This window comes from Pagrus pagrus (genome assembly GCF_965226575.1).
Source record: "Pagrus pagrus genome assembly, chromosome: 11".
In the NCBI taxonomy this organism is placed as follows: Eukaryota; Metazoa; Chordata; class Actinopteri; order Spariformes; family Sparidae; genus Pagrus; species Pagrus pagrus.
In genome coordinates this window covers 13,841,547-13,868,281 of record NC_140195.1, presented here as the reverse complement: position 1 = coordinate 13,868,281, position 26,735 = coordinate 13,841,547, and the positions used below count along the sequence as shown (strand labels likewise).

The 26,735-nt window shown below is 44.1% G+C and overlaps 2 protein-coding genes across 4 annotated transcripts in view; one reads left to right on the top strand and one right to left on the bottom strand.

Moving 5' to 3' along the window:
* LOC311265076 (uncharacterized protein) overlaps positions 1 to 26,735 on the top strand; it is a 60,963-nt gene that overhangs the window by 2,100 nt on the left and 32,128 nt on the right. Inside the window, exons 1-2 of one of the 3 annotated variants that reach the window (XM_084366399.1) lie at positions 1,756 to 1,822; positions 2,238 to 2,375. The exons of 1 other annotated variant lie outside the window; for it this stretch is intronic. The gene's annotated coding sequence lies outside the window, so the exon portion shown is untranslated. Of the gene's footprint in view, positions 1 to 430; positions 509 to 1,755; positions 1,823 to 2,237; positions 2,376 to 26,735 lie in introns of those variants that run through there. One more of the 3 variants, XM_084366401.1, reaches the window with a different exon arrangement.
* The window catches only part of lgr6 (leucine-rich repeat containing G protein-coupled receptor 6), a 39,835-nt gene that overhangs the window by 5,574 nt on the left and 7,526 nt on the right, over positions 1 to 26,735 (bottom strand). Inside the window, exons 2-14 of the mRNA XM_084366398.1 lie at positions 19,282 to 19,353; positions 12,590 to 12,661; positions 10,699 to 10,770; positions 6,788 to 7,003; positions 6,536 to 6,607; positions 3,892 to 3,960; positions 3,380 to 3,451; positions 3,162 to 3,233; positions 2,711 to 2,779; positions 2,236 to 2,307; positions 1,904 to 1,969; positions 1,718 to 1,789; positions 394 to 465 (exon numbers count right to left, since the gene is read on the bottom strand). Of these exons, the coding sequence (XP_084222524.1) occupies positions 394 to 465; positions 1,718 to 1,789; positions 1,904 to 1,969; positions 2,236 to 2,307; positions 2,711 to 2,779; positions 3,162 to 3,233; positions 3,380 to 3,451; positions 3,892 to 3,960; positions 6,536 to 6,607; positions 6,788 to 7,003; positions 10,699 to 10,770; positions 12,590 to 12,661; positions 19,282 to 19,353 (1,068 nt within the window). The remainder of the gene's footprint in view (positions 1 to 393; positions 466 to 1,717; positions 1,790 to 1,903; positions 1,970 to 2,235; positions 2,308 to 2,710; positions 2,780 to 3,161; positions 3,234 to 3,379; positions 3,452 to 3,891; positions 3,961 to 6,535; positions 6,608 to 6,787; positions 7,004 to 10,698; positions 10,771 to 12,589; positions 12,662 to 19,281; positions 19,354 to 26,735) is intronic.

The following is a 26,735-nucleotide window of genomic DNA, read 5'->3' as shown; positions in this document are numbered from 1 at the left end:
TCAGACAAGGCTCTCTATCAGATAACACTTCCTTTCAGATGTAGCGTATCTGCTTGTTTAGCTAGGCATACTTCAACCAGTCTTTACACAAAGAAGCAGTTTGTATTGGCATGACCTGAGATGAGTCTCCTGGCCACACAGAGGGGGTGTTCACATAACAAATGCATATCAGTGTTCTCTGTAGACTGAGCCAAAGACAACAGGTCGTCTGTGGCACACACAGTCAAGTGTGGAGTGTTTGTGTAAGGCAGCAGCACTGACATACAGCTTAACTTTAATTAAAGATGCACAAATCTGGCATGTCTTCTAGGGGAGAAGAGTGACACTGTAGAAGGACCAGATGAAAGGTAGAAGAGTCTTTCAGTGACAGTTATATATCTTCTGTTTACTCACAGTTTGATCAAAGAGTGAAGCGAGGTGAAGGCATCCGGGTGGATCCACTCGATCATATTCCAGCTCAGATCACTGACAGAGAAAAGAATCAAAGTGAAATGAAATGGACCGAAAGGTACTGGAATTACACACTAAGTATGTCAATCACCACTAATAGGTCATAAGTCTACCTAGTTTGATCTTGAGCAATGCTGCCCAAACTTTTTGGCTTATACTTAAAATAAATCAGTGCCTACCTGTGACACCTCATCATATTATGAGGGAGTTTCCCTCCAGAGATTTAAAACTTAAATTAAATCAAACTATCTAGTATTTCACAAGAAAAAAAGTTGTGTATCAGAATTGTGGTTTGTTGGCTCCCATCCTCTTAATTATCTGATGAATCCTTAGAAATGTCTTTTGAACTCTTTCAGGGGTCCTGAATTTGGAGGCAAATATCTACTTTTTAGTCGACTAAATTTGTCTGACAACTTTAACTACTAGTTACTTATCAGGTTACACGTTCTTCTAGTCAGGTAAAAACCACCAACCACCGTACCTCACCAATTTTGGTGATTTTGAATTAGAATTTTTCTTAGAAAATAAAGGATTAAGTGTTACTTTAAAGGTTAAGGAAATTCTCAGCTCATGAAAAACATTGTGGTTCTCACAGGCCAGCAGTAAAATGAAACATGCACATTAATTCAACAGTAATACTTATCCAAAAAACAGGGGTGGAAGTAAATAATTACAGCTACTTAAATTACTAGAATTAAGTTGTTTTTCTATACTACTTATTTACTTTTAAAAGCATAATTGAGTACTGAGTAAAATTTGAATGAATATCTAAACCTTTCATCTGCATTTTTGTAGCCAATAAGGCTGTCTGATCACAGATGGACCAATGAAAACCCTGACATGTGGACAAAAACACAAAACTCTGCAGCAGGCGCATGTTTGGAGAGGTGACCACGACCACTGAGCAGAACAGAACAGGAGTTGGAAGGAATTTTGACTAAAGATTTGGAGAAACAGAAACCCCTTTGATTGAACGCTTGATCTTGTTTTACTTGTAATTGGCTAACATTTCAGTAATGTAACTGATACTCTTTCCACCACTTCCAAAAACATCATATATAATGTTAAAACACTGACAGGGACCCTTTCACTTTTGATACATTTTGCTGATACTACATATCTTTACTTAAGTGAATTTATAAGTGAAGAACTTTTACCTGTAGTCGAGTATTTTCATAGTTTGGTATTAGTACTTTTAACAGAATAGTATATGATCTGAATACTTCTTCCACCACTTGCAAAAAAAATTAACAAGAATGTGACTTACAGTGCTCTTAGAGAGGTGAGCTGCTGGAAGGTGCTCAACTCTATCCTCCTGATCTGGTTATGCTGCAGCCCTCTGTTGAGATGAATACATGTAGGCATGCATTCTGTAAGTATGATGTAAAATGTGCAGAGGAGCAGATTTTGATGCATATGTGTTTGCAGTTGTGTTGGGGTTTAAACTCCTCACATCTCTTGCAATGCAGAGCAGTGGTAAAAGCTGGGCAGATCCTCTATCTGGTTGTAAGACAGCTCCCTGCAACAATACACAAAGCACACATAAACACAGTGACCAGCTGTGGATTTATAGCGTGGGAAATTATGAGGGTGACAGGATTATTTGGGGGAACAGTCAGCTCTGTGAGCAAGGCGATATAGCAGGACAATAATTTTGGGGGAATGGGGGGTGATTGGATTTCATAGCACAGTGATTGTACAAATGCTTCGGGGCACAACTCTCCACAGTTTGGTTTCAGTTTTTCTACCTCTTACTCTCCCCCCCATATGTGTGTGTGTACTCACAGCACTCTGAGGCGAGGCAGCTGCTCACATAGATCCAGAGGGAGAGCTGAGAGACCGGCCCGAGTCAGCGTCCTATAGAGAAAAAGAGAATCCTCTGATCATTGTTGAAGTGCAAGCAAGCGAAAGGATCCCCCAGTCGAGTGAGTCTAACTTGGTCAGACAGGGAGCTGTGTAGGTCCGCCAAACCTGTCACTGCATGGCATAACTAGCCTACCCCTCCCTATCTATTTTCTGAGTCTCCTGTTCTTTCCTTTTCTCTCTGAGAATCCTAAAACACACATGTTCTCTCTTTTTGTTTCTCCTGGCTCCCCTTATCTCTCTCCGCTCTTTCATCTCTTTAGTCCTTGAACTCCTGGGATTGTATCTGTGTCCTCAACCTCTTCATCTTTTCACATTCTTTGTTGTTGTACAGTATGTGGTGAAGGCCCACTAGTAATGAAATAATACTATGCATGTGGACAAAGAAGACACTCACAGAATTTCCAGGCTGGTGGTTCCTTTCAGATCGGGAAACTCTTGAATCTGTGTTGCTCCGTTAAGAGAACTGCAGTTGGAGAAAAGTGTCAGAAAACTCTCTCTTTTTCTTTTCCTCTCTCTCACTCACTCACTCACACACACACACACACACACACACACACGCAAAGACCTTGTCTAACAGCTCATTTCAGCCATCAAACTTCTCCTCCAACATCAACACAGGCTGTTTTGGCCGTCTCACTCGACATCATAAGTCACACCATTCAACATGTTCTTACAACACACTCTCTCTTACCACATCAGCACGCAGCGCAGCAAATACGCTAACACAACATCATTCAGTAGGCCATTACACATGTCCACTCAACTCTCACTGCTGGGGACGGAGGATGATTTAAACAGTGTTTGGGCTAACTCACTGGAATGGTTTCTACTGACCGCATACTTACAGTGTGTGCAGCTTAGGTAAGAACTGGAAAGCGGATTTTCCCACAGACTGGATGGGGTTCTCATAGAAATGACTGCAAGGAAAGAGAGAGAAAAAAACTATTTGGACATGTTCTGATTAATTTGTTTTTGGTAATGAGTTGTGTTGTACATGACATAGCAATTACATGTTTATCCAATACAGTGTATGCACATTGTAGCATTAAGTGTTTAAGCTCACATGGTTTGGAGCTGAGGGTTTCCCACGAAGGCCCTCTCAGGGATGGCTTTGATATTGTTGTTATGGAAGCCCCTGCAAATATAAAAACACACTGTTAGTCAGACGGTCTATCAATATGTTTCTGATTTCGTGTGTGTGTGTTTGGAGACAGAGTGTGTTTGTGAGCGAGAGGCAAGTCATGTGTCCTCATGTTGCACCTGCCGTTGCACAGCTGAAAAACATTTTTGGATAAGTGAGACGTAAACATGCACACATACGCTGTATCTGTGACACATATGCACGCTGCGAAACATCTGCTGGAGCCGGGGGAAAACGTGGTGTGTGCGTGCGTGCGCATCAGTGTGTACGTGCAGGCGAGCGGGTGCGTGGGTGTGTAAGCAGCACCTGCTTAGGGCGAGAGAGATTGTATCCGAGTGCCACATTAAAATCACTTAACGGGATTACTTGGGATAACGCAACCATGATAGTCATGTCAGGCAGGTGTGTTTTTGTGTGTGTGTGTGTGCGCTCACAGTTCCTGAAGCTTGCTCAGTGTCCTGATGGCCACAGGGAACTCCTGTAGATCATTGTAGTTTAAATCCCTAAAAGAGAGCGACAGGAAGATAAAGAGTCATAGAAACATTAAGTCAAAGGAAAGATGGAAGTTTCATTTTCCTTCAATGCAAATCATAATTCAACCATATATGATGTTCCGTTTGTCTGATTGCACATGTATATGTAGCCATTTCCTCTCCTCTGTGAGAGGCTGACAGCTGTAGAGCGTGAAGTTAGGATGTGACCCTTGACCTTTGCAACTATGACCTGATTATTTAGGTCTGTCTCTGATTACTTTCCCAGGAAACACTGAATCAAAACAACCGTTGCTATAGTCCACACAGCTCACCATGCAGGTGGCAGGAGATGGGTTTTACTGTATGTCCTGTCTGTATATTGTGAGTACATAGTGGCAGCTAGTGACTCAAAATGTGAAGAGTGTAGTGGTTAATTTCTCTTTTTAGTTTGCATTACCTTTTATGTTTGTTTCTGACAAAACACACATATTGTATTGCATGCAAGCACATTCTTGTCAAATGTCCCTAAAGGGCCTCAGATATTGATCAAGGCCTGGTGACCGTCAGACTGTCCTGACCTGGCAGATGATATATGTGTCCACTTCTAGTTAGGCACGGAGGACAAGATATTTGGCACTGATTGATTTAACATGAATCTGTTGTAGCACTGTAATTCAGCTAATATTCTTAAAAGTACCAAGTTCTGTATCCAACCCTAACTGCAGGTATGCTTGTGTGCATGGGAAATGTAGTGCATGTTTGTGCATACATAGGATGTCTTTTGCCATATTAAGACATGTTCCCTGGTATGTGTGCCATTCTTGGCCTGCCAGGTCAAAGGATATCTAAAAGTCAAAGTCAACTGGATTTATTTTTATTCTTTTCAAGTATAAGACAACAAAAATGCCTTTGATGGAATACTTCTATATATGAATGTGTTTTTCCCCAAGCAGCAGCGAATGTTGTGAAATGTTTGTCCATCTGCGTCTGCTCTGTCTTGTTTGCATATGCTGGACTGCTTCTCGTAGTAATGATTTTATAATACACACTAGGGGTTGGGGAGGGTGGTGGTGATGCAGATGGTCTCTCATATTTCTCATAAGTGAGGCCGCTGTGAGAGATTAACCCCTCATACCAGCACAATCCCCACGTCAATGACACCTGTCATCTTATCCCGCTGAATCATCTGTCTCTCCTCGCCGCTGACGGCCCAAACACTTTAACACACACTATTCTGGTCCAGAGAGCTCCATCCCTCTTTTTCTCATTCTCTAGTTTCCCTTCATCCCTTTAAGCAAGGCTCCTCTGACTTACACCCTGTTCCCTCTCATTTCCCAGCATGGATAATGGCTTTTAGGTTGAGTGTTAAGTTGGCCATAGCCTTGTGAGAGCACAGGCAGAAGTAGTACTTGCCTATCTGCCCACACACATGCTCGTAGAAAGGAACGCGTAATTTTTTTTACACTTCAACAGGTTGTTAAGCAGCATGCCAGAGACGGTGTTTTCATCAGACCACCGTGAATTTTGCAGGAGACACAGTTGCACTTTCACTCGCTTTCTTTTTTCACCTCTTCATACGACTCTGTCAGTTTCCTGTGGTTTCCACTTTGGTGTGCGGGTAGGATCTAGTTATCGACGCTACGGCACGTACACTCAAACAACTCTCCTGTAGCCGCGCTGAGCCATGTTTGACCTCAGCGCTGCTTAGCAATTACTCTCACAAAACACAGAGGGATCTGTTGATGTTGCTTCAAGGTAATCAAAGAGGAACTTTTCATCTTCACATTCCTGTCGTTCATTTGTTGGTTGTGGTTTTCGAGAAAACGTTCAAGCACCTGTTGAAATTACCAGGATATTAATCATTATGACTGCATGATTTACCACTACACTTTATTATTCTTTGGCACACGTGGTTCGTTTGATTTATAAAAACATTTTAATTTCAGGTGTTCCAAGAAACACTTTCACACACAAAAATAAACGTCAGACACACGATGTGAGTAAATTGATGGCTTTGGGTTTTATTACGCTTTTGAGGTTAAATTTCATCGAGTTTTCTTCTATCTTGGAGTCATTCTAAGGCCGTGGTTCCAGGAGGGTCCACAGCAAAGGGGAATAATTTACTTTCACTTTATTCTGTCCATGCGTAACGTAATGACAGAATGTATGGAGAGTTTGGTCATGAGTTTTTTATACTTTCTCTAATAACACACCCTAAAGCAAAACTCTTGTCAGATGTGGGACTCTGGGACAAAATGTTATCAAAAGGGGGTTCTTGGTCTAATTTGTGTCAGTCAAAGGGTCCTTGAGATGAAAACATTTGAGAACCAGTTTTCTTAGGCAAGGTAATTTTCATAAACACTACCATACTGAATGAATGTTGATACTTGCTGATGCTTTGTCATCAAAAAGCCTGCGCCAGTGTTTGGGGAAACAGCGGAGGTACTCATTTGGGCCCATGAAATTAAATCACTTTAGTGTGTGTGTGTGTGTGTGTGTGTGTGTGTGTGTGTGTGTGTGTGACAGTGAAAATGTCTTTGGTTAAATCTGGGGAAACTAAAAGTGTGTGCATGCATTTGTCTGTGTGCGTGTGTGTAATACTCACAGTGTCTCCAGACTGTGTAAACCTTCGAAGCATCTCGCGTCCATGCTCTGGATCTTGTTGTTATGGAGATGTCTGGAAAAAAGGCCACAAATATTTTTCGACAAATCAGAAATTACCCCCTCAAAAAACTTTTTTCCACACTGCAATCACCACCGCCACCGTTCTAAATCAACAGAACAAATAATTTCTCGGGTAGGTTGAGAAACCCAGACTCAGGAGAGCTTTAAGTAAACGAATCAAGATGTCACTTACAGTACGACAAGGGCGGAGAGGTTGGTGAATGCATAATCAGGGATGTGTGTGATCTGGTTGAGGGCTAGTGTCATGGCCTGCAGGGAGGGCAGGGAGTCCAGGGCCGTCACTGGGATCTCTGTCAGGGAGTTGTCGTCCAGCCACAGGTGTCTCAGAGAGCGAACCCCTCTGAAGGCCCCCGCCGGAACCTCAGACAACAGGTTAGCATCCAGACGCCTGTGGGGTGAGATAATCACACAGTCTAGTGTTGGCTTTTGTGTATCCATGAATGTGCGTGCATTAGAGGTTGTGTTGTGGCACTGAAACACTTTGGCTTACAGGAAGGTTATTATGAGAATTAGGCATCCTTAATTCTCCTCCTTTCATCTTAACTGCAGCTTCTGAGAAGCTCCTCATTTATGATTTATTCCCATGCTAAATAAGCCACGTCGAGCTTCACCAGCACAGACATGTATGAAATGTAAGATGAGAAAAACACAAACGTGTAGGAACAGTTGCGGCGAGTCTGTTTTATTCTACTTCACTTTATTTATGTTGAGTAAAGCCGACTTCCCTCAGTGTCTGGAAAAAGGGGGAAAAGTGATGGAGGGAGGAGCAGTTAAAGATGCATCTTCAGCTGTTCTTCCCTCCTTCACTCTTTCCACTGGAGTCCTGCTGTAGCCATCAGACGTTTCCACCACTCATACACAAACACAACTGAAGAAATTAATAACACCAGACACTAGGGAGGTCACGATTTTGTTTCTTAGTCGGAAATCGATTGGAATAACCGTTCAGTTTCTATCATGGAAATCAAAAGCAGCCCACTAGCACATGTTTGAAGAAAAAAAAAACACTTCAAAGATGACACAACTAGGTTACCGGTAGTCTGCAGCTGCACTTTCAGTTAACTGTGTGCACAAATATTATTGACTTACTGCTGCTTTTTCAGAGATCCTTTAGTGATATGTTTGGGAAGAGGGTTTACTCGGGTGAAAATTTTAGAAACTTTGTCACAACTTGTATTTCTATCTTTTGTTGTTTACTGTTGGATAACCAAAGGCTGGTATTTTTTGTTTAACACTAGAACCTTTGTTTGTGGTAAATATTACTTAATGTTGCCTAGCCATAACCTAGGAAAAACCATCATGATGAGGTTAAACTGCTGAAGAATTGAAAATGTAAATGACAGTTTTCAGGCATAATACCAATGACCTGTTTATCTTTGATCTACCAGGCACACACACATGCTCTCAAATGCGATATGATATGTGCGATATGATACGATATCGTTCGTATCCTCAGGCAGTTTTGTTTAAGAAATTTCACATACATGTTAAAGGTAGTTACACATCGGACGCTAGACATAGACGTACAAAGCAAATCAAACAGTCATGACCATTTACACGTATAAGATGATATCCTCTGGAATCATCTCCTGCGCTTGCATCTCTTTAACCAAATCTAACAAACCCATGTCCCCTCTCCCCTTTGGTGTCCCTCAACCCACAGGCAATGAGTGTAGACTGTGACACATACACCCCACGTAAATGCACACAGGCATACACACTGTCCATAGTGATGAATGATCCCCTCAGGGCAGAGTTGACAAGCTGAGACCACTTCCTCCTGCTATTCTTCTTTCTTTGGCCCTTCACACTCCTTCATTAATCTCCTTTTCCTCCCTCCGGCCCCCTCTCTCACACTCACATTTTGTTTCTTACATCTTCATTGATGCACTCCCGGCCGCCGTGAACCCCTTTGCGTCTCACTCCTTAACTCTTGTTCGTCTTTCAAACATCCTCCCTTATCAATCTTCCACTGTGGTTCTTTGATTCTCGCACTACAGCTCCTCATCAGCCTCCTCACCCCTCGGAGGCTTCACCAAACAAACAGCATCATCAAAGTGAAATCTGAACTTGAACTCTGAACTCTGGGCTTTTCTCCCCAGGGAAATTTTCCATCAGGAGAGGCAACTGTATACACTGGCAGATGCTCACACACAAGGCAGGGAAACACCCTCCAGCGTACATGTAAATGCACATGAACGAGCATACGCGCACACACAAATAGCTTCAAGAAATTTTCATCTTGTCGACTTCCTGAGCACACTTTTTTTCTTTTAGTGCTAAACATCGTCCTTGTGCATCCTGTGCTCTCCAACTGTGGACATTGTTTGTCCCTGACCCAAATCGCAGGATGAAAGCTGCGGAAGACCCTTCAACTTTCTGGTTTGTTCTCCAGGGCAAAATAATAATTGCTCCTCTGGGTGGACCTGCCAGGTCTCCAGAAGGTCCAGACAGAACCAGGAATGTTCCACAGAAGCCAATAAAGCAGCAACTATTTCCTGTCCGTCACATCAAAGTCTGAGGAATTACGGGAGAAAGAAATAGAGACAGAAAGAGAAAGTTATCTTAAATGAGCCAGGAGATCTTTGGAACCTGCCGCCACTGGTTCAGTTCTCCAGATGGCCAAAAGTTTATATGACGGAGAACTTGGAGGAGCACGTTCACTGCCATTAAGTCAAATCTCCAAGAACAGGGAGGTTTTTTTTTTTTTGATAAATGTGGATTGTGGAACTCATCTTTGGTGATTATGCTGCTTAACCTGTGGGTTGGGACCCAAAGCACATCTGTCTGCTTCTGATGGCACCAAACACTGTGTGTTGTAATTAGTCTGTTCCAAACGGTGGGACAAATTTCTTGAGTCAGTCTCAGTTCTCGGCTGACAAAAGGATTCTTGTCCAAGATTAAGGCGTGATTTATTTTGGGTTAAAGCCTCCTTTATACATTTATACCAATTCAAAGCCCATGTGCTGTCTGAGGTGCTGTCTCTTTTTACCTGCCGTGTTTTATGTCAGTGAGAGGCGCCGACAAGCTTCATTCTCCAAAGCCTTTCCAGTAATCTTTCTCCGCCGGGCTTATCATTACTGTAATGACAAGGTGCGTCTCTATACACTGGCTCTGTGTGCACTGTGCGTGTGTGTGTGTGTGTGTGTGTGTGTGTGTGTGTGTGTGTGTGTGTGTTTTCATTTCTTGAGAGCATCTCAATGTGAAGAAATTGCGAGACCACACACACATACACACACACACACAGACTGAAGACGTAGACAGAGACATCATCATGACAGAAAATTGTGAGGTTAGACGTTCGCTCACACAGCCTGCGCTGCAGTGCTGCACGTGTGTGCAGATGTGTGAGTGTGTGCGCAGCCTTGGTGTGTTGAGGGAGAGCAGGCCTGCTTTTTACCAGACAGGGAAACGCTGTAGGTGGTAGAGGAGTTACATGTGCACGCCCCTACTAAGTTACAACTCCAGCAATTTGAGTGTGCGATGAAGGAAATGACTTTATGGATATTTACACAGAATTATTAATTTGGAAAGCAGGGATGTGGAGTACGTGTGCGGTACGATGTCGGGAGAGACGGGTAGGGGTAAGGAAGTACAGATTAGGTGGTCCACATGCACCCGCACAAAAACATTTGCGCCGACACGTACACACATACACGCATACATTGACCCCACAGATGAGACAATTATGCCACCAAACACTCTCATTAGCCAGGGGGATAGCGGTGTGGGTGGTGGGAGAAGAGCGGAGGAGAGGAGCGGAGGAGGAAGAGAGGGGGAATTGATGGAAAATGGGGTTGTTTCACAGCTCATTGGAGATGCTCTCCCCGACCTGCAGTGTCTGCTGTTTCCCTCATGGCTTCCAGATGCTACCATGAACTGCACTGACACAGTAAGGCTGTGACTCTTACCGTCAGGCAGTACAGCACCGAGCTATTGGAGTCTGTAATATGTCAGTGGTACTCTATACCTGCACTGCGGTTAGCGCTGAGATGTGTGGGTGGGTGGCCAGGGGATTTGAAATTCCCTGCTGCATGAGATAAAGTAGCTTGATTAGTGTTTTTTAGAGAGAGAGGGACTCACAGGGACAGGAGGTTGGGAAGGTCCCACGGAGCATCATCAGGAAGTCTCTCCAGCTGGTTGTTTTGCAGCATCCTGAAAGTCACACACAGATGATTCAGTTATAGGTGTAATACGTCATGGAGTGTGTGTGGCTTGCGTGAGGGCACATCAGGCAGAACAAATAATTCCATCGCGAGGGGAAATCTGACACAAGGAGGAAAGGGCCAGTGAAAGCTTGAAGAGAAGCAGAGAATGTGAAGGGTAGAAAGAAATGAGAAAGAGAAGCTCCTTGGGTGGGCTGCTGATGTCATTCTCAGAAGAATGGAGCAAAAAGAGAGGAGGAAGTGGGGAGCAAACAATAGCCCTCTCTCTTTCCTCTCCCTCCCTCGCTTTCTGCGTCTTTTTCTCCCTCTTTCTTTAAAGTTTTTATCGTTAACTGTTGTCTGACAGTGGCACACGAGACGTCTTTGCCTTTATCGTGGCATCATGGTGCCACAATACTCGGTCTGTGAGTGTAAGGCCTTGTGTCAACAACAGTTAAACATCTTAGCTTACAATAAAGTTATCATAATACAAGATTCCTGTATTTTAGTACATTACAAGACTATATAAGTTATAAGCGATGGCTGCAATGTTGGCCTGAGATGTCTCAAGATGTAAAGAGCATATTGTATTTATCTACATAACTTTCGCAATCCAGTATATTTCACAATAGTCTCCTGTGTAAGATGCGATGATTGCTTCAGTGTAAAAAAATCTCAGGTTTGAGAGGATCAGGGGAATGTTTCCACTGGGATGATGATGCCATGATAAATACATCGAATTGAGTCTTTTCCTGTTTCAAAGAAATTCCCTACGGGAAGCTTCGCTGTACTCCACTCTGGGTTCATAACCTTGTGTGTATGTGTGTGTCTGGGTGTGTGCGACTATCAGCAGGGACTTTGCAGTTATTCTACACAAGGTCAGCGGTCCATTTGTGTTTGACACGGCCTGACTTTAACTAATATATTGAGGAAGGAAACGAACAGCTCAGCTGCTCTGAGGTCAAAGAGACCATCCAAAGTTTGCTCGGGTGTTTTAATGTGAGGCATGAGCTCTTGCAGACTTGCATGAATGTAGCATATGTGTGTCCTTCTGCAGTAATGACATAATAGTCCAGGATTCATGGCTGGTTCACTCATTCTGTCTCGGCGAGTTTCACAACACAAGGTGAAAGAAGATCAACTTGTGCGCCTGGTAATCCCCCAGATTCCCTCAAATTACAAACCACAATTCTCCAGCTAAGTTTATATTCTGTGGCAGGCCTGCTCAAACTCTTCTCAGCCAGGGTCCAAAAGGAATTGAGTTGGTTGCCAAAGCTCATGAAAACCTCCTTAATACCCTTGTCTTGCACCCGCTTGAAACTCATTATTAGATGCCTCACTAGTCAGAAAGTACCATGGTTTTTATGGTTGCTTTGCACATTTTTTGTGATTTAATACTTCACGGCAGCGCTAACAGTTGGTGGCCATGGATCATAAGGCTACGAACACACTCTGGGAAATGGGGTGTTGAGCGAGCAGCTTTGAATGGCGTTTTTAAGTGATTTTTTTGTCACTTGCTGTAATCTCGGTGGGTGGTGTGACTGGGAGGTCCCTGCATTACACCTGTGTGTGTGTGTGTGTGAGAGAGTGTATGTGTGTGTGCATGCTTGCAACTGAAACTTGTTTGGGAATGAAGGAACTGCAAGCAGGGCAGGTCTCCCCCAGCCCATAAACTTTAACTACAGTTAATGATGCATGGCCTGTGTGTTTTATTCAAGGCGGGAGCACGACTCCATCCCCCCAGAATGCTGGAGTGCAACAACCCGCTTGGGATGAGGACTGAACCACCAGAGCGGGATAGGGTGGGAGGGAGGGAGGAGGTTACTTACAGAACTTTGAGGTTGTGGAGACCCTGGAGGGCGTGGCCTGAGATATACCTCAGCTGATTCCCTGAGATACGCCTAGGAGAGAAAGAAAAACTCAGATCAAAAGGGAGAAAACGAAAAATTAAATATAAGCTCATACACAGAAGAATTAACAAGTCTCATAAGAGAAGTTTTGCCTTTTGCCTTCATCTAAGTTTTTGGATTGAGCTGCGATATGACTTCATCCTTGAGTTCCTGCTTTGGGGTTACTGTTGGGGCAGTATGCAAATAACAATATTCTATTCCCTTCAATGTGGTTGCTATTGGCCCAAAGCACACCCTGAAACCTTAACCAATCCTGGGAGTCCTGATGAGTGAGTAAAGACTCAATTGAATGAGACTGAGACTGGGTCAACAAGTGCAGCGTCAAAGTATATTAACTTGTGTGCATGCGAGTGTGTTTATGGCAAGGTGTATACCATGTATGTGCACACGGGCGCATGTGTGTGCAGTGTGAACGTGCATGTGCTATTTTCCATGTCCTTGAGGTAAATTGGGCCCATTCTGAGGGGCCTTGTGGACAGCGAGGGAGAGAAACCACACACATTCACACAAGCAATCCAATCAGTTTGTTTATCAAACACAGCACCTAATGGTCATTTGTGAGTGTGTATAAGATGTCCAAATAAATAACGTTCAGTCCAACTGAGTAACTCTCAAGGTCACAAGCTGTAAGCACAGTTTAAACACAGATTTGCTCTTCACAGCTCAAGACCACCCACTTTTATTAAACACACACAAGTTAAAAGTTACTCATTGGCATCCTCCTCCTCACACCGGTACTCTACAGGTGACATTTACTTGACATTTCAGCCTTATGCTAAGCAGCTTGCCTCTGGCTGAGTTGCTCCATCAGTGCCAGGGTATTGAAATATTGATTTAAAGCTCTGCCTGCCTTTCCAAGCAACTATCATCCAGATGGTAATGGACGACAGCTCCCAGCAAACTCCCGCTGACATCTGATACTCATGTCAACATGTCTCAGTCTTATTACTGTGCAGTGGCAAACCACACAACCCCACGCATGCCTGCCAAATCTCACACTCAACCCAGTTTAGAGCTCTTATAGAGTTTGTATTTATCAAACACACACACCCGCACATACAGATAAATGCACACCCACATCAGCACTCTGGGATACATAATGGACTGATCGTTATCCGAGCTATTGTGCTGCCATTTAGTCATGCCTCTCAAACCACAGTCAAAACGCATTCAAACACATGATGTCTCAATATAGAGAGTTGATCTGCAGCTCTTTTACCCCAAAAATTCCAATTATCATTCTTATTTCAAGATAAACGAGTTCAACTGGCTCTTAGATCAGATTTTCACTCATAAAGAAACCTGTTTACTGCACAGTTGTTGTCCCTTAGAGGACGGTAGGTCTGCTACTTCAGTACCATTTCAGTTCTCGCTATTGCAAAAGCTGGTCACCGGGGACCAGTCCAATAGCTACTTTTCCAGAGGAACGTTTTCAGTAGGCCTTGCTGAGGTCCTGACACCGGTAAAATAGATCTAAGCCTCATTCTGCTAAGACCCCTTAAGTGCCTTCCTCTGGTTTCTGTTCAAACGCAATGATTGGTTACAGACGCATTGGAGGGAAAAAAGATATAGGTAGCACAAAAGAAAAATACATTTCTCTTCACTTGGGGATGAGGAGGGCCAATAATTGAGAGTTTCAGAAAGCAAACATCGTAGTTAAGGCTATGGTATGATGTGCATGTCCTACTGCCAACCAGCCTTTCTCTATTAGCTGAACCATTGGAGCCAAAACAGCATTAGAGTGGAATCGTTGCCGACTTCATTTGTCAAATGGGTAATTACGTCGAAAGTGAAGATGGATATTGAAAAAGGAAAGAAGTGTTCAGACGTTCTTGATAGACATCAACAGAACACCGCCGGTTGCCGCTGACCGACTGTTTCCATGATATCAGTGAGTGTTTTTTATGTGTGTACGTGTGTGTAAATGATCGCACGTATGAGTGAATGTTCCGCACTCAGCCGCCTGGTCGTTCCACATCAATCTCATTCTAATGAAAGGCGCCTTTCTCTTGTCAAGCCACGGCTCCAACTGTTTTTTCTTTTAATTTGATTTGGGGATGGTTCGAATTTTTCTTGGCCCCTGGATGGCGTAGATAAAAAATTCCACCTCAGCATAATTCAATTCTATTGAAGTGATTTATAGATAAAATAGAGAGCGGTGTAGATCAAACGCAAGGGAGAGAAGTGGGATAACAAAGGTGAGACCACCCTGATTACTGAGCTGATCTGTGAGGGCTTTACTGAAGCATACCAACTGTTGATTATCATTTTGTATGACCATGTCCCATTGCCTCGAAATAATAAGCAAAAAGAGGGATTAAAGGCCGAGACAGTGAAGACAACATCATATTTTGGGATGCTATCTCAGGTAGTGATAGGACGTCATAGCGGCAGCAGGGCTCGGACGGTTGATAGGAGTCGATGATGAAAGAAGAAGGAGAGGATAAACAGGTCTTATCAGAGAGAAGGCGGCTTGTGTGTGGGTGTGTCTGAAAGTATATGCATGTTTGACCTTCTTCACCCCTGGTCCATCAATAGAAACGTTATCCCTACTTCTGTTCGGAGGTCCAGCCTCAGGGGTCAACCACTTAACCTGGCGTTAACCTTCGAAATTATTGGAGTAAAATATAGACCGTGGGTGGGTGGAAGGGTATTTGTGTGTGAGAGAGAGACAAGCAGACAAAAAACAATGTTGGCAACAGTAAAAGGAAAAGCTTTAATTGGCCGAGATAATTCCAGCTGTGTGGTGTATCAAAACAACTGGTATTATTTCAAATTATTCCACGACAGTAACCTCTTCACCCTCACCTACGTCATTCTCCTGGCCTATCAGCAGACAATCTTATCATGGAGAGGAAGACAAGCAGGGCTGCGCTGGCCTCCACTCAACACTTCTCTTACATTTGGATTTCATTTGTGTGATAGTCATAGAGCACCTGAGAGCACTCTCACAGGACTGGATAGGACCGGGCTGAATGGATATACAGGGTTTGGAGGATACCTCCAAAGTAGGGTTGCAGGGATATACTGTTATCAAGTTATACCATGGTATAAGTTGACGATTATCATTACATGTACATTTGCTTATAGATGATATTTTTGTTGACTATATACATGAATTATACCGTATTATTGTTATCAAATAGAACCATATAGAATGATTTTCCTTCATAGGGTAGCTGGGTTCAGCCTTAGAGATAGGGTGAGGAGCTCGAACATCTGGAGGGAGCTTGGAGTAGAGCCACTGCTCCTTCGCTTCAAAAGGAGCCAGCTGAGGTGGTTCAGGCATCTGATTAGGATGCCTCTTGGGCATCTCTTTTGCGGACACAACTAAATGGGAGGAGATCCCAGGGCAGACCCAGAATTCGCTTGAGGGATTTTCTATCTCATCTGGCCTGGAAACGCCTCAGGATAACCCAGGAGGAGCTGGAAAGTGTTGCTAGGAAGAAGGATGTCTGGAATAAGTTAAGCCTACTGCGACCTGACCTCGGATAAGCAGAAAAGGATGCATGGATGGATTTCAAGTTTATATCAAGTTTCATGTCTGAAGGCGTAATTATAATAAAGCGCTTGTTGTTGTGCAACACTACTCATAAGGTGAGATCAGGTTGATCAGAATTTCAGTCTTAAGCTGATAAAAGCTTACGCCGCACTTTGACTTGAGTTTCTAACATTGTGCTTCAAGCGAGGCAAAGCCGACGTCGACAGAGGGTTTAAATAAAACCAGTGATCGCTGTACCTGTCAGGCTATGTTGAATGGGCAGAGTTCAGCTCTGTATTTAGGAGGTGAGTGACGACTACAGATAATGATAAGATGAGCATGAGAGACTTGACCCAAACGGCTGATTATGAGGGAAGTCAAAGGAAAAGGTAGAGTGAAATGTGATCTCCAGAGGTACGAACAGTGTGGACTTTGATACTGATGATAGGCAGAAAGCACTGTCGCCTTCTAAAGTGGTTTTCAGGAAGGGTGACAGTTTCACCTACAGTTGAACCACCCTCCGCTGGTTCCAAGCTGCAATTAGATCAGGAAAAGGTGGCGCATCTTTGATATTAGAGCGGAACATTTGAAGAGAGGGGATGTCTTTGATTGTCAGGTAGATGACTAACCAGTCACGGAGTCTGTACCGCAGTGTGGGCATTGCTGCCCTCTCATTAATCTATAGACATGCAGTCTGCCTCTCAGTCGCCTTTCTTCATGCTCCGTCTGACTGACAGTTGCGTGCAGGTTTGTGTGATTAAATTAAGAGACGATTTACAGATCAAAGTGCCGAATGAAGACTTAATGAGAGGGATCTGAGATCAATAGAGTACAATTTAGTAATGAGGAGTTAGAGGTAGAGAAAGAGCTGGAGGGAGGGTTAATTACACTTGCGTCTTATTATCAATATTAATGCCTCAATGAATCAAAGGGAGGCTCAGTACCTGCTTTATGAATGAATTTAATCACCTTATGTAAGGTTCAAAGGGATTAGCTGTTTTCACTTTGACACTATAGAACTCAGCAAAGAGATAAGAGACATTTATGTTTATGAGTCACGCTTCAGAGGGATACTCTATGTGGCTCATAAGATTTTATTTCCTCTCCTCCCCATGGTGTAAAACAGGATGAAAGCTGGACTTCTTGCCATAAGCAGATTTGTTTTGGTTCGCTGGAACATGAAGCGAGCCAAAAAAGGGAAAAAAGTAGAAAAACTTGAAATAGCCTGCAGTAAAATCGAGATGGGGGTCTGTAAGAATGAAGTGGAAAGGAGGGAGATAGAGTGAGTGAAGGAGGCAGGCAGGGAGGTAGAGCCCAGCATCAAACAATTTATCACTCTACCAGTCACAACCTGCCTGGCCCTCGCCTCTCCCCGCGCTACCAACAAGTTCTGTAGACCCACATCAAACGCTCTCGCTCTCAAACCGACCGTGTTTGTGTTTAGAGCCCTTGGTTTGTTTTTCTAAGCGCTATAACATGTCGCAGTTACAATGTGTTTACTGTAACCTGCTATGGCTCATCTGCCTAACCCCTCTTGACAGGTGTGGATGTCAGAAATGTGCCTTCCCCTGCCTTGGAAACATCATCATCGTCTCAGCATGTTTCCAGAAATGGTCAGCAGGCTATAAAAAATGTCTTTAAGGCAGGAACATCCTCCTTGGAAGAGTTACAAAGCAACAGACGTCTCCATAAAGTGTCAGAACTTGAGAGTGATATGGAGGAAGCAAGATCAGCAGGGCTGTAAAACACTGGGAGGATTGTGTCTGGACAAACACTGCAGGTGGAGCTGCATCCAAGACCCCCACCCACCTTTTTCCCCCATGCAGGCAAATGTCAGCTTCGATGTTCAGCATCACTCTGCGCTGTGTGGTTCTGATTATTACGCCATCAGCAATATCTGACCTTTCCCTTTTTTTCGTACGACGGCAAAAGTTCAGATGAGCAATGCAATAAACGACAATAAATCATTGTCTTAAATGTAATTCTCGAACTTTAAGGTGTCACAAAACTTCATTGTTCAGCTTCATTCTACTGTTCCAACTGAATGGTTTCCACGTTAACCTTTTACTTTCATCATCATTAGCTCATGCCTCACCGACTGCAGCTGCAAGAATTAGTAAAGAAAACAGTGGATTGTTCAAACACCCCATGCACACACGGCACGCGCGCACACACACACACACACACAATGCAAGGCTTCAGAAGTAAAAGAATCAGGTGAAAGCTGACATACACACTCTAAGCCCACCACGACTTACACACACATTCAAACCCTTGGGGCATATCTGCGGACAGCCTTTGTCAAACCGAGACCAAGCCGAATTCTGCTGAGTGGTCAAATCAGATATCGGCCAGGTCGACCGCAAAAAGTTTTGTGATTTTTCTGCGGCGTGTGCGCTTTCATCAGCCCTGTGAGAATGAAACCTATACCTTCGACTTTGTGACGCACTGACCAAAGTGTGTCTGTAGCGGTGAAGAAATTTGTCACGGTGGCTGAGTCAAATTCTTAGTCTTGTTTGCATATTTTAACATTTTGTTTAGTTAGTTAAATGCAGTTTTTATTGGGAAAAGAAAATGTATGTGACAGCATAAAGCATGTCCGTTTCTGCATTTAACTCATTTAGTATATTGGCACCTATATCATCTCATTTCAAATGATACCTATACTTAATGTTATAAACAAGAAAAACATAAATCTTTGCTCTTTTAATTTTCCCCCAATCCTGACCTGAACTTCTCCTATAGTGTGTGTTTGTCTTGGCTAAGACTTGTGTCTATGTGTGTCCTGCTCCTGCTGAGCTATCCAGCTGAAACAAAGTCAAAGAGGGCAAGAAAGCAGCGGCTTGGATGCTGAGCACAGAACCTGCTCTCTAAACGCTTTAAGGACCATATATTCACTCTCCGAGTGAATATCAGGTTCCCTTCGCCTCCCTCTTTTGTGCAGCCGGCCCAAGATCTACTAGCCTATTGCTTCAGGCACTTTCTTGGTAGGAGAGATCAGAGGCAGGCCAGAGTCATCAATCCCCATCACCGGGGTCTGCGCATATCAGCGACTCGGGGAATGGCTGTTTCTTGTCATGTGTGAGTTGTGACGATGGAGGTTTATTAAGTGAATGATTTTTGTACTCACAGTTCTGATAACAGGTGCAGTCGATGGAAGGCTCTGGGCTGGATCTCACTGATGTTGTTCATGCTCAGATCCCTAGGGAAAGAAAAGGGGCGAGCATCAGTATCAAAGTATCAATCAGTGTAAAGCTTATCAATGTTCTTTGAAGATACTCAGGACATGTAAAATTACAAATGTTTAGAACGCATATTTCATCTGGCGATCAATCATTTGGAGTGGGGAGTAGTGTGCAGAGAGAGGTTAAAGAGTTAGGTGGAGAGGTTGGAGGACGAGAGGGAGGAGAGGGAGATGGAGAAGAGAATTTTCCCCAATGAATCATTGTTGGGCAGCTGTAATTTCCTCCTCGTCCCAGTGACTCTTTCTCTTTTCCAGATGTCTCACTCTACCTTCTCTGAGATGTGACCCCTCAGTCTCCCTTCATATCTATCTCTCTCTCCCCCTCCGTCTTCCCCTCTTCTCTTTCTTTCTTCCTCAGGTTTCTCAGGAGACCACCTCCTTTCCCCCTTTGTTCACCGCTCTAACATAGACGCACTCCATTTCTCGGCGTCTCTGACACACACTCTGACGTGAGAGGGTGTGTTGGGAGGTGAGTGTTGACGCAGCTGCGTTGCGGTCAAAGAGGGAGAGGTGCAGGATGCTCGCACACACACACACACACACACACACAACCTACTTTTTTCACACTTCGGATAGTATGAGGACAACTTATGTGTCAGCCTCTGGTAGAAAACATACATAACCCCGTGGCCCCAGTCATGTAAGGTCATCTCATTGATAAACACAATGAAAGCAAAAAGGTGTTACGTCACCCCTTCTTTGCTTTCACGGCCCTTGGGGTCTCGCATGAGTCTTCAAGAGGCTTGTATGTGCGTGTGTGCCTGCGTGTGTGTGTGTGTGTGTGTGTGTATGACACTAACCATTGCTCATAAAGCCAGACCACCGGGCTAGCAAGTGTAAACTGTGCTCTCAGAAGCCCTTTGCAGTTGGGAGTTTTGACACACTCAATGTTTGTTTGTCAAGTCAGCCAAGCTGACGGGGGGCTGGATGAATTTATCCGCAGGCGTGATCTGTATTCAGCTTCGGGAAAGATGTGGAAAAAACACTGCGTGGCAGTACTGGGTCACTCATTTGGGTATTTGAGCAGCCTGTCATATTCAGCAGTTATGACAAGACACGTTCAGTATACCAACAGTTTTGGTTGAACATTGAACATCGGCTGCTGGGACGTGGCCCCTGAGAAGTTGTGTTCTCACCATATGTGATGAGCCCGTAGTGTTAGCTGTGTCCTTTCGAGGAGAGGAGCAGATTTTGTAGGTCAGATAATTATGTAGCGTTTTTACAGGCTTTGCTGACATAGAATGTTTTCTTTATGAAAGCATAATAATTGCATGTTAGTTTACTTCCATAGGAATTTCCTGCTATGGATGCCCCCTCCTGGGAGGTCCGACTGCAGAGAGAGGGATTCAAGGTGTTTCTCAGGGACACGAAGGCAGAGCGGGTGCTTTCGATCAGTGTCGAGAGCAATAATGGTTGATTCTCTGATGATATTGCTTTTGTTTGTAATAGAACAAAGTTTGGCAATAATCTGATCACAATTACTGATCTTAACTTTTTGTATGTTTGACAAGCAGGACCCTGTATTGTTACCTCCACCAAGAAGTTTATGTTTCCACCCATGTCTGTTTGTTGGTTGGTTTGTCAGCTGGATTACACAAAAACTACTAAACAGATTTCCATGAAACTTGGATGAAGGATGGGCCTTGGCCCAGAATAGACCCCATTAACTTTTGGTAAAAAGGGACGGATCCTGGATTTTTATTTCTCACTTTCTTTAACATTAAAGTATAGGGTGCTTTTTTGACATAATTGGAAATTTGTCAGGGAATTATTCATTGGGAAAAAATCACTTATTTAGGTGGCTGGTATCTATAAGAGAGTACAAAAGGGGGCTACTGAGTGCCATTCTAGTTTGTAACTAGCAAGCACAGGAGTGGCATCATACACACAAATGCAAAAGGCTTCGCAAATGTTTTAGAAGGTATGGGGCTTGAAGGATACACACAATATAGTTTGGTGTTAAAAAACGTGGCCACATTCGTTTACAATAAAAAAACTCTTTTCAACTCACTTTAAAAAGATAATCTCAATTATCTAATACAGCCTTCAGTTTATATTCAAAAGATCGCATTGATTAATGCATGACACCTTAAACAAGTGAAGAAACAAATCAGTAAATAAGCCAAATCCAATATTGTTAATCTCCTAAAAGGAAATATAGTTAAACTAATTACTTAACTTAAAAAGCCACAAGTTGAAAGATTCAGTACATTAACAAATAATGTATGATTTATTACTTTTTCCCCAGCACTGGCTCCCTCTCAACAAAAGTCCTGTGTTGACGTGAATCAAGTGTGTCCCATTTTCAGCACAATCTGCCCTGGCTCCAGGCGGAAATTTGCAAATGAATACAACAAGTGTAATGCACCATACTGCTTGATTAAAGTCAGGGGTAAATATAAGTGATAACAAAGTTGCCATGGAGATGACACAGCCAGAAGTAATAGTAAACCAGCTGACATAATCAAGACGGGCTGAAATCACGTAGAACACGGGGAGATCACCTCACGAGGCCTCATGAACAATACACATACACACTTTAATCCTGTTCATTGTCTGTGTACTAATAATCTGCAGAGAAAAATATGTATTGGAACATTCTTGGATATCGTTAAAGCGTGGAAACACACACACACACACACACACACACACACACACACACACAGCTTCTGGGGATGCGCCCATGGATGGAGACAGCTCTCCATTATCTGGTCCTGATTAAAGAATCCATAAACAAACGTTGTGTGAAGTCCATAACAGCGGCCTCACTCAGACAGAATAAACACGCAGCAATGGAGAGAGAAAATGTTTAAAAATAAAGACACACAGTGGTGAGTCATGGGGAAAGGTTGAATGCAGCTCAGCTCGGCTGTGCTCTCCAACGCCGGGGAGAGAGAGAGAGACATTTCTGCTGTGCAGGCCAAGGCCTCCGCTGACAACTTGACGTATCGTTGGAAGGCGCTGCGCTATGGCTTGTTTTTAAAATCAAATAACAGCTGTGGCTTTTTTAAACCATGATAATTATGATTGATGACTACCACATGTGCATTGTGTCGGCTGGCGCTGCGACATGCAGATATTTTCAGCGCAAATAAACGGGCCGCAAAAGAAATGAGAAAGGGAGCGCTTAAAGGTTTTGCAGGCTCTGCATCGTATGGGAGTTACAATTAGAGCTGGGGTTTGTGCGTCCCCATTTTTACAGCCATGTGTGTGCTGTGTGTGAGAGAGAGAGAGTGCAAGTATGTGTCTCAGTATCTGTGTGTGCAGTACAATATTTATTTCCATTTATAGGTGACTGCGGTGTGTGTGGTAAGATGTCTGTCGCTCATTTTCACACCCCTATTGTTTTCCAATGAGCCTGCAGATGTGGTGGGTACAGTTCCTGGTTGCCTGGTTCACCACATTATACATGGACGCTGCCGGGGCATGGAAACCGATGGCTGTGTGGGTCTGTGTGTGTGTGTTTGAGGGACAGAATGAGAGTTCATGTGGTTTCTTTTCTTTATTTATTTTTTTTTTCATGCAGGATTTCAGTAGGGAACTGTCCTGCACTATCTTGGCCATCACGGCGTCAAGAAAACAGCCCGTTTCGGCTCACAGGACAACACATCTCTCAACCGCCTGAGGCACACAGGCCATCTTACTCCCCTCAGATCTCCATCTGCTGCTGAATGACAAACTAAAGACTCCCAAGCAGAGGATGCAGACACGGAGACCCGTGCTCATCCCTCAACAAACACACTCATGAATATGCCTCTTAACTGTTCTTTTTATCCCCCTGCGCTCTGAACCTGCGGGATGACTGACAAAGCCCACAGTGATCTCTTTCTGTTTTCCCTGGAGAGGAATTAGATTTTTTTTCGTGTGTGTGAATGTAATTTGGTGTGTTTAAGCGCAGTGACGTGTGTGAAATTGCGGCCAACATTGCACCAATCAGAGGAGTAAAAATAAATTTTCCCGTCATTGTTCTGTGCATCGTTCCGTGAGCTGCAGATACACAATGTGCTCTGATAGATCGTTCAGTGTGTGTGTCTGTGTGTGTACACTTGTGTAAGAGAGGAAGGTTTGGCACAGGAAGAAAGGTAAAGCACTGGATATTTGACTGCTTTATGCTGTGATTGATAGGGGAACCATAGCGAGGAGGTAGTCTTAAGGGGGGAACGGAAGCATGAAGAAGCAGAGGTACATTTCCATTCATCAGCCTTGGCCCTTTTCTATCCACCCTCTCTTATGCCACTCTATCGCTCACTCTCACTCTTTTTCTCGCCATCGCTGCTTCGAATTTCAACTGAAGCATGGAGTTACACAGTCCGGTAGTTACAATTATGTGATTTATCATATTTCCTCTCTGGCGTCAACAGAACTACTGAAGTATGTTATCGGCGCTGTGATCAAAGGCGTCGTGTGTGTGTGGGTGTCAATGTGCCCCTAGCTCCGTTGTAGCCAATTTCAGACTGGAAGTATTTCTGACAAGAGCTGGTGATTTAGCGCAGCAAAACAACTGGCCACATCACATGAGAGACACCCCTGTTTATGTTCAGTGAAGTACACACACACATACGCACGGACACATACACACACTTCGGGCTCAGGGTGGCTTTTGTGAGGTGGATGATGGACCACCCTGGTGGGTGAATGTGCCCTCAGAGCGGCAGTCAGGTGTCTGTTTCTACCATCTATGGTGATATGTGTCAGTCAGACAAAGCTGAGCGGAGATGACTCAATACATTTCACTTTGGAGGAGTTGTCTCAAAGTAAAAGAAAAAAAAAAACCTGTGTGCAACTTATGGAAAAGTTTCTGGCGTGTTGCTCAAGCATAAAATTGCATGCAGGTACAGTACATAACAAAGCATGCGAAAGCATGTAAACGAACAGGCTTACGTTGTTGCCCTTGAGAGGGATGTTTTTCTCTTACACTCACACAAAATCAAATCATACCCTGAGGTCTTCCCTCTCACTTCCTCCTCTGCTCCCCCTCCCTTTCTTCTTGCCTCCCTGCCAATCCCTTTCTCCCTCACTCAGGTGGAGACTCTGAGCAAACAAACAGCCAATAATGGCGGTAAGCTCTGCACCTTTGAAGGCGGCTTATCTGTGAGGAACATTAGAGTAATAGATCTTTAGTGGAAATCAACAACCTGAGCCTTGCCCGGAGGGCAGGAGTTCTGCTTTAGCGGTGCTCGAGCCACACCTTGGCTGTCTTTTACTGTAACTATGACAGTAATGTCTTCAGTCGGATTCAGCCAGTCTGATCCTCTCCGCTTAGTTCTTTGAAACAGTTAAGGCCACGATGAAAGAGACTCTTTTATTCAACACAATGCAAATGGTAGTCAATGCTCGGGCGCCGCCTTTAAGAGGGCCTAAATGGTTGTGTGCATTAGTGTGTGTTTGTGTGTGTGTGTGTGTGTCAGAAAGAGAGAGACGAATGTGTGTGTGCCATGTGCGAGGGTGAGGTCTGAGTGTGTTAGCTTTTTTCTAGCTGAATAGACTGACTTGCTTTGGCATTCAGTTTCTCTCGCGGTCACACATGAGCTTGCACACAGACACACACACACACACACACAACACACACACACAAAGAGTCAGGAAGGAGGGTACAATGCTGTCCTCCCCTCCTCCTTCCTCTAAAGATGTGTGTTTTTTTTCTCCCTCTCTCCCAGACTTCCTGGGAGGGGTACACTGCCCTTTGTGTCCAAAGGCACTCTCTCTTTATCTTTCCCTCTCTTATTCTCTCTTCCTCTCATTCACGAGGCACAAAGAGCGAGGGAGAGGGCGAGGAGAAGTCTTTCACCTGGACAAGGAGGGCCACGGGGAGGACTCGGCTACAAAGGAGCGCAGAAACAGAGAGGGAGGGAGGGAGGAAGGGAGGAGATAACAAGACAGAAAAGGGAGATGCGTCTGTGTATTTGTGTTCCCATGTTTTGTGCTCTTTTCCGCTCGCTGCGGTTTAGGGGAGAATGACAGGCGGATGTCTGGGTGGAGAGAGTGCGGCTGTTTAGTCTGAGGCCATGTCATGGGAAACATATTCATGCCCTCTGGGACTTATTCATACCCTGGTATACCGCGCGCACACACATGCACACGTGCACGCACACACTCTGTGTCCGCTCCTTGTCCTCCCACACACACCCTGTCATGAGACGGAGGGGAGGGGGGTGAAAGGTCAAGCACTTCAGTAATGGAACAGGAAGTGTTGGAACAGTCGGCGCTACACAACATACAACTGCCTCCAACATGTGGACAGGACTGACAGGCAGCTGTTGTGGGTAGGACATAGCTTTGGAAGGCAGAAAGGCATTCATAGCCCTGCCCATGGTCCAATAATCTGTTGTTTTGGCATGTCGATTTTTATATATGTTTGTTATTTGAGAGCATTTTTTGTTTCCCTCTAAACCAAAGCAGTTTATGCTACATTGAAGAAATGTTTCACGAGCACAGGACACATGCACGGCGCAGAAAACTGTTGTAATAATGGCCAAAACGGTTACAAATTTCACCACTTTTCCACACATCCTGAAAAGGTATCTCTTACAGCGAGGTGTTCCTTTCCGCACGCTGATTCGAGGCAGATTCTCAGCAGTGGATACAACAGTAAATGAAACCCGATGAGTATTAGTGTCAGGCTCTATTATGACTTCATTTGGTTGAATGGCAGAAACAGGAGGACACTGGATCTAGTTAGAAGACCGCTCAAATCCACTCCTGGCTCGCTCCTTCCTCGCTGCTGCGCTCACAGATCTGTGACCCGCTCATCTGCTCCATATATTTAACAGTACCCCCGGATAACATCTAGACCTGAACTTAGATCAGAGCTTGATGAAATCTTACCCCATACCAATGAGGACATGTGGCTGCTGTTGGTTTAAAGAGATTTAGTTTGGCCTCTTGCCATGCATGTAAAAAGTCCAGATTTCCTCTTTTGCTCCTTCTCAGACATGTAATAGAGACGTGAGTAAGTCTGGCTGCAGTTGCGGAGGCTCTGCAGTGGCAGAATTCCCTCCAGCCTTCCTTTATGGCAGATGGAAAATACACCTGTGAAGTGTCCAGTCTTAGTAAGAATTATACTATTGCCTAATGCCATCAGAGTGACCTGCCTGCTGTTTCTGCATTCAGCTAACCTAACCCTCCAAAATTAAGAGTCCTTTCCGTTCTTTCTCTCCCTACTTCATTCATCTCTCCACCTTCTGTTTTCTACATCCCACCAGCACTTCCACTCTGCTGTGCCGATCCTCCCTTTGCTGTGTAGTTGCGTGTGCCCTGAGGTGCGTGTGCACATGTGTGTGACATTTAAGTGTGTCTGTGATTGCCTCTTTTTTCCCTTTACCCAGCTCCCGTCCCAGCGG